The sequence below is a fragment of the Dermacentor silvarum genome, chromosome 1 (genome assembly GCF_013339745.2).
Source record: "Dermacentor silvarum isolate Dsil-2018 chromosome 1, BIME_Dsil_1.4, whole genome shotgun sequence".
Taxonomy (NCBI): domain Eukaryota; kingdom Metazoa; phylum Arthropoda; class Arachnida; order Ixodida; family Ixodidae; genus Dermacentor; species Dermacentor silvarum.
This window is the reverse complement of record NC_051154.1, coordinates 189,289,634-189,304,097: the sequence shown is the minus strand read 5'-3', so window position 1 is coordinate 189,304,097 and position 14,464 is coordinate 189,289,634. Positions and strand designations below refer to the sequence as shown.

General features: G+C 47.7%; 1 protein-coding gene across 1 annotated transcript in view; it reads right to left on the bottom strand.

Annotated features, from left to right (window-relative positions):
- Positions 1 to 515: 515 nt before the first annotated feature.
- LOC119436542 (serine/arginine repetitive matrix protein 2) overlaps positions 516 to 14,464 on the bottom strand; it is a 214,595-nt gene continuing 200,646 nt past the window's right edge. Inside the window, exon 3 of the mRNA XM_037703415.2 lies at positions 516 to 4,113. Within this exon, the coding sequence (XP_037559343.1) occupies positions 2,705 to 3,916 (1,212 nt within the window). The 5' untranslated portion in view covers positions 3,917 to 4,113 and the 3' untranslated portion in view covers positions 516 to 2,704. The remainder of the gene's footprint in view (positions 4,114 to 14,464) is intronic.

Sequence of the window (14,464 nt, the reverse complement as noted above, 5' to 3'; positions counted from 1 at the left end):
ACCGAGGTTAGCATGACACTTTCAGACATTTAAGCGTGGCACTGACTATAGTGGAGAAAATGAAGGCCGCACTTCGTATTTTCAATGCGGGCACAGATGGCGACATCAATAACGTCACTGTGCCGTACCTCAAATTTCGCGCTATTTTCACAGAGAAGTGTCCTTTCTGTGCGAGAAAAGTTCATCGAGTTACCGGGCCCTAGAAAAGAAGAATCAAAGAGAAAAAAAAATTTCCAGCGCCGAGTGGCCGATTGTGTCGCTTGCTTAGAACTTGGCGAATCTAACTGAGTTTTGTTGCTTCCTAGGCGTGCTTTCAAGCGCTACCCACTGTCGTGTGCTATGACGCAACGCGTCGTCGTGAATTTTGAACATTGTCCAGTATGCCTTTAAAAGAAGAACGGTATATTGAGCAACGCGCAGCCAGCGACGAATGGGAGAGGTAACAAATCTGCGTAGCACACGCTCTCCGGGACAATATTTCCCGAAGCCAGGACTAAGCCTGCAGGCGCCGCCCGTGTATACCGTGTGTCCCAGCTAACATAAGCCAAGCTGTTCAAAGAAAAAAAATATTAAGAACTCGCGCTGTAACATACGATTACAAGAATTACGGTGTTCTGTTGTCAGTAGTCTGACGACCAAACACTGTAAATCTTATAATCGTATCTTGCACCGTTTTTTTAGGTCTCTATTTTCTGTCAACATCTTATCTAAAGTTAGCTGGGAGGTATACGGCGTACCCCAAGTATAGCTTGTGACGATCCGTACGTATACAGCAATGTACAGTTACGAGTAAGCCTGTAACGATCTGGATGTATGCAACATTCTTACGTTATTCTTTCTACGAACTTTACTGGCAATTCTTTCACTGGGTACGTACTTTATTCTCTTAACGCACTATAGGCGCTTAAACACTCTGTTATGATTGTTCTCTTGACATGATTTACTCCTATTTTTCTTACAGAGTAATATGCGCCGTTAGTATTTTCTCTTGGTCTTGAAGGTGATTGCGTTCCTCATGCGCGCTATAGTTTTCCGAATTTGAGAATTATCCTGGTTTGCCTGAAGGTAAATTAAGTTGTATTTTGGCCTAGGTAAGATATGACGCGTGAAACACCAAAAGCAATGTCCAGTTATAACCTCTACAGTAACAGACGGGTTCGTTCTAAACTAATAGAATAAGTGTTTTTTTCTTCTCACACCGAAAATCATTACGCACAAACGCCAACGGTCTCATGAGTGGCATACACCGGTGCATCCACCGAACAAAGTCGGTCACTCAGTTTTCAGCAGCAGAGCCTTCCCGCGCAGGCGCAAAAGCGTGAGCTGTCAGAGTTCATGCACTCCGGTTTCCAAAGTGTTCACGCTATTCGTGTGCTACTGCAGTTCTTGAAGAACATCGGCCTCAGTGACCGATTGTCTGGCGCTGCTGTGCGTCCTACTGCGCGCACGCAGTGCTCACGCTCTCCGTGTTTTCCGCTTGCCATTTCCCCTTTCCCTTACCCCCAGTGTAGGGTAGCAAACCGGATGCTCATCTGGTTGACCTTTCCGCCCTTTCTCTTTTCTTTCTCACATGCTATACTTTTCTGCTAAGAGGTAACTTTTGGGGCATTTAATTAATGAAGAGGTACCCTGGGTATTTTTCAACGGCTTTATAACACAAACACACCACCCCAGGCATATCAAATACAACTTTGAGCATTTATTCAGTCTCTTTATCAGCGCGCATGGCTTTTATAGATTTCTAATAACTAAACACTCCCACAGCAAAGAACGGCACTGTCAACTCGGTGCGCTAGCGTGAACCAACTGCTACATTCAGCGTGGTTGCCATGGTGTTGTTTTCAAAATGCGACAGAAATCACAGTAAGAGCACTGAAGTCAGCAAACAACGAATTTTTCCAGGCTTCTACGAACGACGTTTTACGGATCCTCAAGTTTGTCTATGTAGGCGACAGGCACACTGAAGCACTGGATGAAATCTGCGTAGCATGATCTGCCTACAGGAATGATTCAAACGGCAGCGTAACTTTGTCGGCACTGGGAAGGAAACAATAAAAAAAAAAGAAAAACACGACAGAAAATTAGAAAGAGTAAATAGTGCATGATGACGCATAACATTTACTGGTGCTGTTACTATAGGAGTGTTGTGCGAACTACGTGGTTGTGCAGATTAGCAAGGGCCCGTCCACAGCTATTACAGTTGAGGTGACTACAAACGGCTGAGGTCAGTAGCATTCTTTCTCGATTGTTTTTCAGGCCTGAGCGGGGTGGACTTACTTGGGACGATCCCAACCATGGCTGGTTAGCTGAATGTGATTACATATTGTACGAACACACCTTACCCGTGGCCGTGGCACTTATATATATGAAGTAAGAACACCCAGCTTCCATACAACTATATGCAAAAAAATCAACGACAACAACAACAATGGCAAGCATACGTGACCGTTCAAATGCACAGTTTGAATCATTTTCAAGACAAAGCTGAGTAGCTTCGCTGAGTGAACCTTAACATTGCAAGTACACAAATTCATGTTGTTTCATGTTCTTCATACGAATCGCAGACAGCGTTGCCCACGTTCCTTTCAGATACAGCTTGCTCAGCTCCAACGATCATTTATATGTCCCAGCCCCGAGTGTTTGAAAACGATATGTTCTCTTTTGGCACACTAGCATGTCCAACACGTGAAGTAAAGAAAACGTTTCACGTCTTTTTGAAGGAGACCCTCTTAGGCGTCGCAGGCATAGCAGCCGAAGTACCACCCATGGAGCCCCTGAGGAAGGCCTCGATGGCGTCCCCAAGAAGCATGGCATCTACAACGTTGCCCTCGTCCCACTTGACCTGGGACTCGTCTTTTTTCGGCGGCTCCTTCGCGCTCTCTTCGGGAGTCTCTTTCTTGACCTCGCGAACAGCGTCGCCCGACTGCTTCCGCTTGGACTTGCGCACGCTCGGCTCATCCGCTGGGGACGGCGGCGCATCCTCCAGCGACCTCTGGGGCGCGCCTTTGCCAGACAAACTGTTGCGCTTCGACTTGCTCGGCTTGGCCTCCTCGCTGGTGCTGCGCTCAAGGGTGGTGGAGCCCCTGCGGGGCGCCGGCGGCGTCGACACGATCCTGGGGATGTTCTCGGCCGTCGGCTCGTAAGGATCGGTGGCCATGCCCGAGGGGTCAATGGTGGCCGAACGCGTCGTTCGCAGTGCTAGCTTCTTGGGAGAAGTGGCACCGGCGGCCGGCACTGCGACGGAGCCAATAGACGACTTCTTCTTTGTGGTGTGATGAATGAGGGAGAGGATGTCTTCCTTCTTGCAGACGATTCCTTCGTCGATGCTCGTTCGTGGAGACACGTTGGGAGAACCATCCGAAGACTCTCGCGAAGACTTCCTCGACCCCTCTCCGCTGCGCAGCCCTTCTGGTGAGCGGTCTTTGTTCACGGCCGAGTCACTGGACGAGTTGCGCTTTTTCATCGTAAACTTCACCTTCCCACCCGAAGGGGGCTTCGCGTCCGGGTCGTCAGAGGTGCTCGTCGTAGCGGTGTTCACCGAGAGCTTCTTCAGGCCACGTAGTAGCTCGGCTGAAGACATCGTCTTGCTGAAAAACTTGGACGTCTTCCATCCCGCGGCTTTGTTGGGCTTCGACTTGCCTCTTTCGCAGTCCGAGGAGCTGGTGGTTGGTTTGACGGCAGTCGAGTCTACCACGATCTTGTTAGAGGTGTCGCGGCGCGTGAGCTTGACTTTGAAGCTCGACGGCTGCGAGGCGCTCTTGCTCAGCGGCTCGGCCACCACCACCGTGCTCTCCGGAATGACGGCCGAGCGCCGGGGGCTGGACGAGCCGCGGCGCTCGTCGCGCGACGGTGACCGGGCTCGCTCCTCCGCCTCCAGCCCCGCCTGCGGCACCGACATCTGCCGCACCGCGGCCATGGCGCGCTGCGCCACGAGCACTAGGTGGTCGCTGCAAGAGCACACGTCATTTTCGGGGCTGGCGAGCTTCACGAGGATCTTGGGCAACAGGGTGCCGGCTGCGCTCAAGCGCTGGCACGGCTCATCTCAGCGGGATGTCAGCCACTGTTCGGTGGCCCACGAGGCGAACATCTCCGCCAGCCAGGCAGCAGGGCGTCCTGCACAAGCGAAGCAAAGGCCAGTGTAAGAATGTCTTTCCCAAGAAGCGTTCGCTCCTAACGTCCTTTAGTTTGACTTAAATACTGAGAATTAGAGAGAAGCATTAAAGTTATTAACAAGGTTATGACCACCGCGCTTTACGCCGACAATGGATAACACCCACACCTTACCCTCACAGCAACACTAGCTATCAGTAATACAGGATTATGTGTATGTGAACTGGCCCAGAAATTAAGTCTTCTTTGTCCCTATAAAGCCGCAGAGTACACACGAATTTTGGCAAGAATAAATGCGCGTTGGCGCTATCTCTGATAGTTTAGTGCAAAGAACCATGACGGCGCAGAGCTATTGCCATGATAATGGGCATCATGCTGCACTTTTTTTTAATGTTTCATTTTCTTACAGAGGACGAATAAAGAAAGGCAAACTTGAAGCGCCGAGACAATTTTACGAGCAATTGCTCCTGGATTCGTGGGCCATTTTTTTTCTTAGGCTATTAACATTTACTGAGGCACGCTCGCAAACGGCCAGGTTTTATATGATCGGGTCTTATACTGCCTGCCTTTCGTAACGGGAGCTGCGCCTGAGTAGCTGCACCTCTTCGCGGTTACCCGTGACGACGATGAACAACAAGTGCAGTGCCGTTCTCAGGAGGTGCGTCCGGCCATGGCCGGGGCACAACATGACACGATTATTATCAGGTCATCGCGACGATGATAAAACGAAATATAAAAGAAGAACAAACCGCTAACGGTGTCGAACCTATGACCTTCATCTTTAAAATTGACGCTACTGACAGGGTAAACTAACGAAATGCAAGATGCAAAGTTTTTTCTGCAGATGTCAGTGCGGCGCGTGAACGCTCCTTATATGCTCATTATAATGCTACATTTTAAAGTAATATTATTTTTTGTTGATCATGACCAAGGATGATCATGAGCAATGGCAAGTACCGTAGATGAGGTCGTCCTGTCAGATTGACTGTGTCCATGTGGGGTCCTGTTTTTTGTTTTTAATCATGTTGCGGCCATCACTCCAGGTCTCGACGTCGTGCTCTGCTGTTGCTAATGCTATAACATGTTGGCCAACTGCGACAGGCGTCATGAAGTATCGTGATGCTAATCATAAAGCTAATGAAGCGAAGCATATATGACGCGCACGGGAGATATGAAATAGAATAGGCTAACCTTGTATGGCCCCCCATTACTAAACATGACATAAACAAACTAAGAAATACGGCTAAAGTTATCTCCAATAAACAACGATTTACTGACTCACCGATCCAGCTTCTTAACAATGCAGGAATCCTGTCACTACAGTATAGAACTCAATTAGCGCGTCTAAAATTCATGCATAAACTAATTTGCCACCGGATTAAGAGACGCAATTAAATGCGCATCAGTTTGGTAGGTTAAACCCAGTAGGCACAAACAATCATATACGCTCAAAGAATACTTGTTGAACACCGACTGTTTTAGGTATTCATTGCTTATTTTTTTTTCGTTAAACACAAGAGAGCAATAAACCAGCCCCTTCTTGAACCAACAGGACATAACTGGTTGAAACCGCCTCGATCATCGAGGATAACGTTTGCAATGTATTAACTGCTAACATATTGATATATCCGGTTTCGTAGTGTGTCGTGGTGTGAGGGCTCATTTTACTACTGAGTGCTCATTTTCTGATTATTGATTCTTTAGTAGAACATGTTTCTATATCTTCTTTAGCTACCATCAATCTCACCACGGGCCGTGCCAGTATAGGTAAATCTTTTTCGTGCGATTATGTTCATTTATCAACCTTCCACTGAGTGACTGGTGACGGAGGGTAAAAAGAATAGAAAATGAAGAGCATCGTTGCATAACACGGTTCCAGTATTTTCTTTTTATTGTTGTAGCATACTTTGTCGATATACAGGGTTTCTTTTTTTAAACAATAACGATTTTTTAAATAAAATTCAGAGCCCTTCCATTACTGTGAAGATGACACCAGCGAAGCTGTGACTATGGTGGGTCTGTTGTAGTGAATATTGCTATAGTGCATTTATATATTATCATTGTTGACTATACTGAGCGTTTTCGGCATATTCGTCAAAGAGCAAAGAAACCGGCGTCTTGTTTTCGCCCGACACGATGGCCAAGTAGTGCGTTTGCTGCGCCACGTCCGCCCGCGATGCGCTCCGCATCGCGGGCCCGATCTCTGCCGCTCCTGCTCTCGGCGGCTCATTCCGTCATATCCAAGGCGGGTATGAGCCAACATGATGTTACTGATGTGATGACCTATCAGTCATGTTAGTCATATATACATTCGTACCCTTCCATGCCATTTTGGGCATATACCAAGTGAACGAGACGCCACAAAACGAGACGCCACAAACTTGTTGCCTACTTCCTGTGTACGTGTACGTGTCAGAACGACGTTAAAACGGCATCCTTCCAAACCTCCTCGGCATGCGTGGCAGAGGCTGCAGCCATCACCTTGGCCATTCAGGACGCCGAGCGCCAAACCAATTCGGCTGTCATATTATCCGACTCACAAGCAGCTTGCCGCCTGTTTCTAAATGGGACGGCACCCCGGTCAATAATCAAAATTTTGGGCAATCGACTAGAAGGGCACCACACTATCATATAGTGTCCAGCACGAGAGGGAGTGGCAGGAAACGCGAGGGCAGACCGTATTGCTCGAGGATTAAACGTCCGAGCAACGGCAGGGCCCAGCGACGACCTTCCACCGAATTCTCGTGACATCCTTTTACAGCAAAGGCACAGCGGAGACGTTTTGGACATCTCACTCGAACTTGAACAGCCAAGAGGAGAGGGACAGGCGTCATATTCAGACGAATACATACCCCAACCTGCACCACCTACACAGAATACACCCCACGAGGTTCATTGACGAGTGCCCGGGGTGCACAGAATAACCCCACTAAAACACATCACATGGGAGTGTCCCAAGAGGCCTCCGCACATAGACAGCCCAATAGTACTGAAACATCCACTCATGAGGACTAGGCAGTGGGAAGCATGGCTTGCGGACGAGGGCCGGGAGAGCCAATTGGCTCTTCTGGACCAATCCCAGCGAGCCGCTCGTGCCAATGGAGCCCTGGAATAAGGGCCCCCACCATCGTGCCTTCTTTTATTTATTTATTTTCAATAAAGTTTTTACTCACTCACTCACTTCTGGTCTATACGGACGCGATCTCCTGAAACCTAGCCTATAACAGCTTCGCTGTAAAAGGCTATAAGCGCAGCGACGAGTTCCTAGGAGAAGCGGACATACTTTGCCGCTAATATCGTGAGCTTCAGAAGACTAATTAGCAAAAATTTATTAATTAACTTTTTTATCCTTCGGAGGCCCAGCAATCTAGAATTTGTCGAATATATTAAACGTCAGAAAGCTGGGCACCGCGGCCAAAGAAACACCGCTGACATGACGAAAAGCAGTTTTTTTGTTTGTTCTGGGACCTGTGCTGCTATCTGGAGGGTGTGAGCCATGCGCGCTTGTTTCTCGCCAAAGGAAGATATTTAAAAATGGCGGAATAGGAGCTCTGCCAAAGCACGAGCTGCTATTACAACGGTCATCGCAGAAATAAGTCAATTTGTGAGTACTTATGTAAGGGACAATGTGTTTTTAAGCATTTCTTAGTGTTTGGGATGATCGAAGGAATATGCACAAACTTATACCTGGGTGATGAGTGCAATATTGCCCTTGCAATATCGGCAATGTCCAATATGTTGTACATTGCCGTGTTTACTGGTAAATATTTGAAACACTATAAAATGTGGTTTTATGGTTTTATGGAAGCCCAAGTAGCCTAATTTATAAATATGAAACAAATCAGTGACACAAACTGCACTCCAGACCTCAGGAGGATATTAGTGCCTCAGGGGCAGTTACTTAGATGGCGAAATTTCATTTTCTTTAAATCATGGAAGTCACACCTATAGTTCGACATATTTATCATCGTATTTCAACCGTAAATCTCGGAAATATCGGTACCGTGCGCCGCAGGAGCACAGAAAAGGCGGACCCTCTATCATATCAGACCGAAACGCCCCATGATGACAAGTGCAAGTAATGACGTAATAGTTCAGCGGAAATCCGCTAGGTGGAGATAAGTAAGTAAAGAGAAACTGAGACATCCACCCAAATGTAGCAATTTGCTACAATGGAAACCCAACCGGGTTCCTCGAAAGAAAGCCTCGCAGTTTAAGAAAAATTCGTCCTGGTCCGGGACTCGAACCCGGGACCACCGCCTTTCCGGGGCAGCGGCTCTACCATCTGAGCTAACCAGGCGGCTAGCAGATGGCAGGGCGAAGTCGAATTTGTCGACAACTCGAAGCAAAGGCAAGTGTATGACGTAATAGTTCAGCGGAAATCCGCTAGGTGGAGATAAGTAATTAAAGGGAAACTGAGACATCCACCCAAATGTAGCAATTTGCTACAATGGAAACCCAACCGGGTTGTCGACAAATTCGACTTCGCCCTGCCATCTGCTAGCCGCCTGGTTAGCTCAGATGGTAGAGCGGCTGCCCCGGAAAGGCGGTGGTCCCGGGTTCGAGTCCCGGACCAGGACGAATTTTTCTTCAACTGCGAGGCTTTCTTTCGAGGAACCCGGTTGGGCTTCCATTGTAGCAAATTGCTACATTTGGGTGGATGTCTCAGTTTCCCTTTAATCAAGTGCAAGTAAGTTTGAAACCGAACTGCTCGGCCAGATTGCGGCACCTACTGTTACGGCACGCATTGTCTGGCAAGCATGTGCGGCTGTGTGTCGGGTCAAGAGTTTTCGTGGCATGCCTTGATTCAAACTTTACCCCATACGGGGCGTTGCCGTCTGACCCGCCGCGGGACGGGCTCAGTCTCGATAATGCCTCGATTGAGCATTGCAATTTGATGATGAATATGTTGCAGGCGCAAGATGGAATCATCTAGCGCAAGACAGGGGTAATTGGAGATCACAGGGAGAGGCCTTCGTCCTGCAGTGGACATAAATATAGGCTGCTGCTGCTGCTACTGATGATGATGATGATGTCGAATTAGGCGCAATTTTCCAGATTTTTATAAGATGTGTGTGCATGAAAATGTCACTGTCTCCAAATTTGCCATTTAGACAACAGCCCCCGAGACACTAACAAAAATGTTAATAAACAAAATTTTTTAAAATTAGCATCCTGTATATAACGTTATTAGCGGCAAAGTATGTACGCCCCGCAGAGGAACTCTTCTGCAAAAATGCCACGTTCGCTGCTCTCATTACTTGTTTATTAAAAATCTGTATGGTTTAAACAAAATTCGTGGGGCCGCAACATTCATATGGGGACGGATTACCAGCGAAGCTCTTTAGGCTGCATACATGAGCCGCATACATGAGCCGCATACATGGGCTGCATACATAACACTCATACACACGTATACATTTACACACATTTACTTTATTTCGAAACGATGGTGATCGCTACTTTATGGTCCGTATGATACACACCACACTACGCCGACACAAGCTCCGCCGCGGTCAGCGCACTGCCCTTGCATCTGCCGCCACCGCTGCTGCAGCCGCGCCTTCACCTACGACGCGCGTGACGTCATACCCACAGACGCGCAGGCCACGTGCACAGGCACCGTTGCCACACTCTTTCCCCCTCTCCCCTAGCCTTGTTCGTTCCTGTGCACGCGCCGTGTCCCTGATACGGACGTGTGCTCTCCCTGCAGGAACGCATGCGGGGGCTATACAGGTAAACAACTTCGCTGTAAAGAAGTACCTTGTATATGCCCCAGGCTGAGCGTAATCTCTGTATAGAAGTGGCAGTACAAATAAACAAACAAATAAATAAATGTTTGCCCTGTGACCTGACCTAGCACTGCGCTGCGTTTTTGTTCTCAGCAGGAATGTGAGCGCACGTCAGGTGTAAAGGCATAGCCCTCGATTCACGAAGGCTGGCAAGATGTTACTTGATAGATATTGATGGGCTTGTTGGTGAGCCACGATATTAATGAAGCAGCGTACTTGAAGTAGACACGTTCACGCAGACAGACGTTAGTAAGTCAAAACTCACAAATTATCGTTTTCCGATACTTATCGTCTTTACGAGGGTGAGCTTGTTTTTGCAACCAGAGAGAACCATCACAAAATTACGAGGGCTATACGAAAACGTTTTACACTACTTTTGAAATACAACCGATGATTCGTTTGCGCATTATACTGACATCGAAAAGATAGCCGTACATCACGTCGACGGCGACTGCATGCGACTCTCTGACAGGACCCCAAGCTGGTTCGATTGAAATTAATTACGAGAAAATAGGAGGCGTAACTCCAGGCACCCGAACGAATGTGGACGCGTGGCGAAAATAAAATCGCAGCTTCCGCGAAAGAGGCGCGAGCAAATCCTGTCAAGGCGTATCTGTATAGGCGCGACTGCGCGCGGCGCGCCCATTTGTAAAGCCGCGTGCGTCCTGACGCGCTTTCTTACTGGCGTGCGCGCGCCTAATAAATTCGAGGCATTCGCCCGCTTGTGCAAAGCGTGCAGGCGCCTGTATTTTCCACTTCCCTCGCCGTGGGTCGATGCGCGAACTCTCCCACGGCAGGCAACCGTCGCCAAGCTGTATATACACAAAAAGACGTTGCAATGCCGTCGTCGCTCGGGCTGATGTGGAACCTCTTTTGCGAGCCCGCCTGCCAAGCGACGCAAGCTGTCTCACGTGCTGCTTCCGCAATACTGAACAATGCGGCCCCCGCGCTGCTGCTGCTGCTGCTCGCGTGGGTGCGCATCGCACTTTTCGGCGCTTGAGAGCCGAGGTGAAACAGTCTGCGCGCTGCTAGTATGTGTAGCGTATAGCCGTGGGCAGATGCGTAGGGTGGAACATGTGCTACTCGATGAACCACGTATAGTATACAGAGCCGTAGTAGAGCACACACACCGCAATCGCTGCTGAGGGCCCACGTTTAATGGAAAAGGTGGGGAACACGGGCTGCGCGAAATGCGGCAATCGGTGGCAAGCACCGGAAGCATTTCTTCCACGACCATGACTGTGCGACACATGTCGAACCTTTGCATGCTGTGACTGTCGCGGCTTAATGCATAGCCGCGAAGCTGGCGCGGCGCAACAGCCTGTCGGCGTTTTGTGTAGAAGAAGCACGAGCGTGACGGAATAAATAATTAATACACGCGGGCGCTCGTGCTTTGATACCCTGTGAGAAAGCAATTGGCAAAATACCGTCGCTCCCGAGTGCTCGCGTCCGTTTCGCGTATATCTATAGTTGAATGTCAGGCACTGGGAGTCGTACTATGTCTGATCCATTGCATTACGCAAGCATATATACGGAACGTGGAGAACAAATAAAAGCTTTCAGCCGAACTTGACGCAGTTGCTGGGCGCCGCGTGCATTAGAAGGGAATGCGACGCAATCTGCCCGGCTTTTCCCCGAGCTTAAAGTTTAGCGGCAAAGACCACAGTCTGGTGTTCGGATAGAAAATTTTTCAGCTCGGTGGAAGAAACATTAACGCCGCAAAGTGTACGGAAGTAAATTAAACGTATGAAATGCCAAGAAGGCCAACGTTGCAGTCTGAGGCTTACGAAGCTTCGCTCACGCAAAAACGAATGACGAGTGCATGTTGTGACGACAGCTTGAAATTGTCGCACTAACTACTCGGGACCTAATGGTTTTTGACAACGTCTACATGCTTAGGACTAGTTCGTTGTTTATGTATGAACAAAGAATGCATAGCATTCTGGAGAACCTAAGACGCTACCTAGCGAGTTTTGAGAAATTATTTTGCGCAAAAAAAAAAAGAAACAGCCCGAATGCGTAACAATAAATTTCGAATCCGTCAAGTCACAATGACATGAGCTGCGCAATAGTCAAGAAGCAAATGTGTGGCCTACATTTTTAATCCACCTTTCGCGCCAACAAACGCCCACATGGTGTATTCAAAAAATACTTCCCGAGTATTTTGTCCACTGCAGGCCTTCGTCCTGCAGTAGAGGTAGATATAGGCTGATGTTATGATTACTGAACAACTCAGTGTTACTTATATAGGTGGCATAAGTAGAACAAGAGCTAGTGTAGAACCGAAAAAGGAAGATACTTAACCCGCTTATTTGGTGGTGGAAAATAGGTAGCGCCAGACTTGTTTATTGCGGAAAGTCTAAAAGTACAGACTTAATGCCTTGTTGCTGCCACAGAACGCTAGTAAAATGTGCTAATTTTACAGATATCACACACGTACACACACAAATAAAAAAAAATAAGGCACCATTGTTAATTTTTAGTGCCTCGTCCTCACTCTTGACCATTTATACCAAATTGTGTCATTTATAGCACATTTGCGCTTTTTAACAACGTGATATCGGAAGACAGTGTGCTCTTTCCCAGCGGATTTGAAGAACGTCTGGTTTATGTGATCGAGAAGACACGCCAGAACAATATGAAAAAAAGGCACTTTTAGCACGGGAAAATGCTCGCTTTCGCAAATATTTAATAGCACAGCCAACGAAGCAGGAAATACTGGAGTGAGAAAATCCAAATCACCTCTATGCACCACGCAGGTGCACCACAGGTACTGAGGCGGAATTTTTTATCCAATAGCATGAACACTTTACAACTGTGGTAAAACTTAAGGAATCGACTTATTTTGGAGACAGAACTACCATGCAAAGCAGGTTGTATTGTTTAAGGACTCGTTTTTTATTTTGTTTCAAACATCAAATTTTGAACACACGAAAAAAATTTAAAAATCGCAGATTTGAAGAGTCATATGTTCAAGCCTGTCTACGATAAGACTCATCCCTGCAAAAGGTGGCCGAGTTGTTAACGCGATAGAGTTAAGGGCCCCGTGTCGCAGAAAATCCGGCGTCAGCGCCGGCGTCGGCGTGGATGTCGGCGTCCGTGGCGGAAAAGATCATCCCCAACCACCCCGACTCCCGACCGCGCAGGCCTTCCGCGTGGTGCAAGGTGTTAGTGAAAGAGAAAATCAACCCGAACCACCCCGACCGCGCAGGCCCTCCGCGTGGGGCAAGGTGTTAGTGAACAAAAATTGAATTTCTCACAGTTAAATCCGTCAGAAAAATGGTAAAGTACGACTTAACCACAATCTACAGACATGATGGCGTCGGATTGTAATTTGAATGTACGAGAAAACTAATTCTGTTACGAGAAAACACAAACCCATTTTCCAGCATTTCTACCATGCCAACAGCGGCGCGTTCGGATAGGTTAATTGCGAAATTCATATCCAGGTGGCACTCGCATCCTCGGCAGGTCAAATTGGGACTTGGCCTGCCTAATGCGTTTTATAGACGCGCGCGCGTCGGGGCATAAGCAAACAATTATTAAAATAATAAAAAAAGTGCTAGGGCCTTCACATTTTAATATAAGACGACTTGTATTGCCCCTGGAAAAATTTCTTCCCAGCACTGCATTTCTGTTTAAAAGTGAAGCCGACTTTAAGGGGATCAGTGTAAGTTTGGTTTTTGTAAGCTGACTTTCCCACGCTCTGTCTTGCAGTGAAGCCTACTCAAAGAAAAATGCGATGCGAACGGGGCCCGATAACACTATCGCGTTCCACTCTTAAAGGCGAAGCTTAAGCGTCCTCCAATTTTTTCGAAGTACGTGATCTCGCTCGGTAAACTTCTGCATAGGTGCACTATAATTTTACCGCGTCGCTGATTTGAACACTGATCGGTTGCGCATAACGCGGCACGGAGCTACGCGCGCAGTAACGAACCGCTCTCGAGCCGTCGTGAGGGCGGCACTCGTAGATGATGCATAGAAGCGCGTCTGGCAGAATGCTCCTATTCGATGTTTTGCACTAGCGCAACGGTCACCCATCTTTATTTTTATTCAGCTTTAAACAGCCTTCTTCAAATTAGACAGAAATAATGGCGACCAGAGGGCTGACGCCCCGCGGGACATAAGTTGGAGCGTTTCAATGGCGGCAACAAGCACTTCGAGTTCGATATACCTTATGTGCAGATTGCTTTAAATAATTACTTTGCGCTGATAACGTTGAAAAAGCTCCATGGGGCTGTTCAGTATAGGCTGCAGTCTATTGAACAGGAGCTCGCCATGGCTGAGTTTTATTGTAGCAATTATAAAAAAACTAACTCAATGCAATGTCTAGCGCAAGTCAGAAAATGTATTCTTTAACTCACCATACCTTTAAGTTTCCTTTTTCGCCTTCCCCTGCCCTCGTGTTGCTCCTCTTTCGATACTCTTCCACAGAGGTTGCTCTTTCTTTTTCTGTGGTGATTACACGGTTATCTTACCCCCCACCACCTTTTATCTTAAACCCTCCTGGACTGATAAGACATAAAGTTGCCGCCAAATACCATCTTAACGCGTTTTGGGGT